The sequence below is a fragment of the Cydia splendana genome, chromosome 15 (assembly GCF_910591565.1).
Source record: "Cydia splendana chromosome 15, ilCydSple1.2, whole genome shotgun sequence".
Classification (NCBI taxonomy): domain Eukaryota; kingdom Metazoa; phylum Arthropoda; class Insecta; order Lepidoptera; family Tortricidae; genus Cydia; species Cydia splendana.
The window spans coordinates 9,872,625-9,877,791 of record NC_085974.1 but is presented as its reverse complement, the minus strand read 5'-3'; the positions used below and the strand labels follow the sequence as shown (position 1 = coordinate 9,877,791).

At 35.5% G+C, this 5,167-nt stretch overlaps 1 protein-coding gene across 1 annotated transcript; it reads right to left on the bottom strand.

Moving 5' to 3' along the window:
* Positions 1–305: 305 nt before the first annotated feature.
* Positions 306–4,940, bottom strand: LOC134797589 (arginyl-tRNA--protein transferase 1). Its single transcript, XM_063769878.1, has 8 exons — positions 4,778–4,940; positions 4,565–4,691; positions 4,236–4,495; positions 3,683–3,766; positions 3,420–3,607; positions 3,152–3,313; positions 2,336–2,517; positions 306–2,020 (listed from the first exon to the last, which is right to left on the bottom strand). Exons 1-8 carry the CDS (start codon positions 4,860–4,862, stop codon positions 1,615–1,617), a joined length of 1,494 nt encoding a protein of 497 aa, XP_063625948.1. The 5' UTR covers positions 4,863–4,940; the 3' UTR covers positions 306–1,614.
* Between the last annotated feature and the right edge of the window lie 227 nt (positions 4,941–5,167).

The window sequence follows — 5,167 nt, the reverse complement described above, 5'->3', positions numbered from 1 at the left end:
AAATCATGTAGAAATAGCCATACATTTGACGTGCCCCTCCCCGCAAAAATCGGCAGACTGTTTTGTACAGAAAATGACAGCCAAGGCGTTTCCAGTAACTAAATGCTCTAAGCATTAGGGCTTGGAATGTAGAAATAAATAAATAAAATAAGTTACTTAAGTGTTTATTGTTAAAAGAGCAATTCAAAAATAAATTCCCTAATTCCATTTTTATAAATAATACAGTACACTTTTTAAGGTACATCTCTAAATCAAAGATACCTACTGAAAAATTCCATTTACACTATGTATATAAATGTGACGTCCCACGGGTAAAGGTACCTTATGGCGGTTGGCGCTTACGCTATTATTAACGCCGCTCCAATATTATTGCGGCGCTAAGCGACGTAAGCGCCAGCCGCCATAAGGTACCTTTTGCCGTGGGACGTCACAAATGAAAAAGACAGGTTTGTAAATGAACATCAATAAAGCATGTCTTTTTTTCGGATATTATATAATAGATTAAAGATTCGTAGGTACTCCTACTGCGCATAATATAATTTTGAGTTAGGTATTCCTAACAAAGACTTATGTATGCAGACTTGCTTAAACATACATGCGGCGTTTTCAGGCAAAAGTTACCACAGTGTCGGTTGACGATAAGTTTATTATTAATTACCGCAATATTGACTAAGTACCTACCGACAGTATGTCCCCGTTTACTTGAAACCACCACAAATGATTTGGCTGCGTTCCAACCTTTCTACCAAAGGTTGACTCGACGAAGATGTTTTTTTTAATAATATTCGCTGTGTGACTGTATGTAATTATTTGCTTTTTATTTTGGTGTACATACATTGAATAACATTAGTATCAGATAACTTGAATTAAACTTATTGATTATGACTAGTTAGACATAATTAAATCAATATCGGACGTATATTATTAGAACTTTTATGAAAATTGATATTCATGAAGTATTTGTATGTTGAGCAACTATAGACCCATATACTCGTATAGACCTTTATTCGGATGAATAACGGCCCAATTCAAAGCATGCTTATATGACAGCGATACGATACCGATCAGTCAGTGTCAAAATTGACATTTCTTCAACCAAAAACGTCACTTTTGACACTGAGAGATCGGTACTGTATCGCTGTGATATCTTATATTATAAGCATGGTTCGAATTGGCCCGTAAGTGTCACCGCATTTGTAAATGTCAAATCGGCCAAGGGTAGGTTGCACCAAACCGTCTCTCAAAGGTAAAGCGTTCGCTAAATGTCGTTGTACTTATGTAAAGTTTCATAGTAAACCGCAGAGAGACGTTCATCAGACATGATAATTTCAGCTCGTCTGGTGCACCGTAAGTCATTTAGTCTGACGGTATAAAACGTCACCTGGGTCCTTAGCCAACGTACCGTGTTGGCTACGCAGCCTGCTTATTATGCTGATGCGGCGTCGATAAATGCGTCACCCAGGTACAATCCGTAAAATACTAGTAAATGGCGAAGGTAGTTTACACTAAATACTATTCCATCACAAAACACTATTTAAGTACAAAGAACAAACAGATTTTACATTGAGGGCGGGAATTAAACTAGAAAGAACAACATTTTCTATAGTAACTACATTATTGACTTACTATTATCATCCGCTTGGCACAAACCACTCCAACTAATTGTGAATACTGCAGCAACTGCTCTTCAAAGTTACCCTTCTTAGTTTTCCTCTTATAAGTCTTATATGGCATTACAACACCTTTGGCCAAGACGGGTACATAATTAATATCGTCATCTTTCGGATGATTATCGTCAACACTATCAATGTCCGGGTCTAGTCTAGAATATGGCGTTACTTCGAGCTTAGGAATACAGTCCTTTAATGCGAACCATTTATAAGTCTCAGGGCACGCTAGATCCGAAGGATAGAAGTTGCCCTTGTATCTCATCTTCTTGCAGGAGTGGATGTAGTAGCCCATGTAGTAATACTTTAGCGCGGGACTGACTGATTGCAGCTGTCTAGTGAATGCTATCTCCCTGAAAAAAAATACAATGAAATGGTTATCTCAGTATCTTGCAAATGTTACTACATTATATAACTTTAACTAGTGAATGTGCAAAATCCAAAAATATAACATTGTACTGAAATTTAAAAACCACTAGAATGCTGGCAAATGTAATCGTAGGACAAATTAATGCATGGCGTCATATGAAATGGCAATCCAATCCGATCTATGAGAACTCTTCTTTGGCATTATAAAACATTGCAAATTTCACCCCTTTGTATTTCTATGAATAAAGAGTTATTTTAATGTATAATGATAAATAAAATGTAATTGCTGTTATAGTTACCTTAAAGCTCCATAAGTGCCCAGTGTAAGATGTGTATATGCTGGGTCATAGAAGAAATAAACTGATGAGACACACTTGGGTAGTATGTCTATAACACCGACGGCTATGAGCTTTCCGTCAAGCCAATACTGTTGATGGAAAGAGCCATAGCCACATGGGGGGGCAGATTCGCTATGTTCTTCCTAAAATAATAAGGAAACATAGTCAGTACCATTGACCGGGGTGACTTTCAAATGCAGGGGCGACTTTAAAATTCTAGTTTTTAAGCCATAATATATATTTATGCGAGATTTTTTACAGTAGGTGAATATGAATATATAGTAATCTAACTAGTTACAGGAACATTTTCAGTAAATAATGAATAATGGTAATTCTATGGCCGTTTTAAATCTATCAAAGTAACGCCAAATTTTCCAAAGTCACCCCGGTCTACGGTACTCAGTACATACTAAATACTTAATTAAACTATGCTTTGTATACAAGATAACAATATACATACTTACATATATAAAAAACCTGGCCATGTTTGTCAGATGATGACTTTAAATAAAATGTTGGACCATTTCCGAGAAAAATATTTTTGACATAAGTACAAACAGACAATCAGACAGACAGATGGACAAGGAAGCAATTCTAATTTTACAATTCCTTCATGCGCAGCTAAATGAAACTTTTTGGCCTTACTAAGATTCAACCAAAAACTGCTAGTATCATATAGGAAGTCACTAGGTCACTACCACATAACAAGCCAGCCACGTCATTGTTTAAGTCTTCATTTATGCATTTTATTTATGCAGCTTAAGGTATAATACTTACCAGCAATGGGCTCTGCACTAAAAAGTCATGGAACTTTGTTGGTGTACATTTTTCAGGTTTGTCATTATGTATGATTGTCTGATACTTGGCATAAACTTCACAAGTCTCTTTCATAGTTGCCTCCCATTCAGGGCTCGGAGGTGCAGTTCGCACTAATTTTATCTGAAAAAATAAAATATCATTTGTCCTTCTGCTATAGAGCTATTTGGAAATTCCCTCAATCAATGCTTTATTATGTTCATTATATAATCAAATTGGATTATCATACCTCTAATTTGTGTTTGACATCATCGGGTAATTCATTTATAAAGTCCTCCACTTCTTTTTCCTTATTTTTGTTTGTATTGGACAAAGAGTTAATATCAATCCCTTTTTCCTTAAGTTTCTCCATTTTCCTCTCCAATCTCAATTGCTTTGCTTTTTTACTCGGAGCTTTAGCTGGGTCAAAGCCTTCACCTATTTAAAAATACAGGCAATTAATAATATATACTCTAATATGGAATAACCCATTTAGAAAATAGAAGTTCATACCTTTTTTCATTTCTTTTGGCTTACTTTTATCTAATGGATTGCTTACTGGCTTGGAAACAGATTCTATTTGTACTTTTGGTTCGTCTGAAAAAATTAAAATGTAAAAAAATAACATGCATATTAGTATCAACTGACATGATATCTAGTTCTCATTGCAACTTGTTATGATAAATCGTTAAGGCTACTCCTCTCATTAAGAGACTTACTTTTATAATTCACTTTTTCAGAATTAGAGCTTGGCACAAGTAAGCATGAACAAGGTAATCGCTCCTAAGACGGCCCAGTTCTTAAGCTCACTTATGTTAAAAATGTCAGTGTAAATGGGTTTAAATTTTACGTCCATGTTTGGTAGTACCATAACAAAACTGCAAGTTCTTATAAAAAATACAAAATAATGATGGGCCATCTTAGGCACAAGTACTCACTGCATAAAGTGCCAACAACTCTTCATGCCTTTGTTAAGTTCTGTCGATCCTAAAACTAAAGATTATTCTGTCTTGGTAGCTAAGTTTAATTGTTTTATTTGTAATAACATTCAGATTGCTTGTCATACCTTTAGATTGCTCTATAGCATCTTCTCCATCTGCCTTCACAATGTTGCTAATGTCAATTTTCTGTGGCACATTTGTACTCTCCAGGAATTGTTCCACCCCCTCTGCCATGTCAGCCTCACTACTGCAAGTAGACATCTTCCTGTTGCCATCCCCGGTCATCTCAGATTTCTCATTTGCATCTTGTCCCACTAAATATTTATTGAAACGCTTCAATACCTTCTTCTGAGACTTTGTAGCTTTAAATTCTAACGCTCTACACCTGTAAAATTAAATATACAGTGATACCTAACGCGCTTCTACAATTAAATCCAATATAGAAGAGTTTTACCTTATAGTGTACATAGGGCAGCAAGTAACATCCATAGTCGGCTTGTAACAATATTTTCCACATCTCCGCCAGCCTCTATCGATGAGATCTTGATAGTCGCTCACAGTCATGGAATGTGCCCACATACCTACGATACCAATCTTGTTTTTAGAAGTGTCGTATAGATTTATTTCATGAATGCAAATTTCACAAACATGACACACCATTACTCACCATGGCTGAAATGCGTATTGGGACTTTTGCAGTAGCCACATCTGTCCTGGCTATCGGCATAATATTCTACAATGCTATGAAACATCAAGATATCTTTTACAAAGACGAATTTAAAAGGCTAGAAATAAAATGTAGCTTACTGGCGAAGACAACTCAAGAGACGTTTTTTTTTTCTTTAACTACTTTAACTATGTAATACTAAAAACTCTTTGTACTTGGCTTCACTTCTTTCCTAATATATAGAGTATCTTATTTTGATCTTATTTGGTCTAAGCGGAGGTTTACTAGGACTTATTATTTTCTTCTCGAAAAATGGTCTCAGATATTATTTATTAGGTATATCAAAAATGCGAGTGTCAAAAGTAAGATAGAAAGTTAAACAAAAACTGT

Coding starts and splice junctions, on each gene's coding strand:
- LOC134797589 (XM_063769878.1), bottom strand. CDS start 4,862: ATGTTTCATAGCATTGTAGAATATTATGCCGATAGCCAGGACAGATGT. Junction 4,692..4,777: donor CAATACGCATTTCAGCCATG/GTGAGTAATGGT, acceptor TTGGTATCGTAG/GTATGTGGGCACATTCCATG. Junction 3,608..3,682: donor GCCAAAAGAAATGAAAAAAG/GTATGAACTTCT, acceptor ATTTTTAAATAG/GTGAAGGCTTTGACCCAGCT.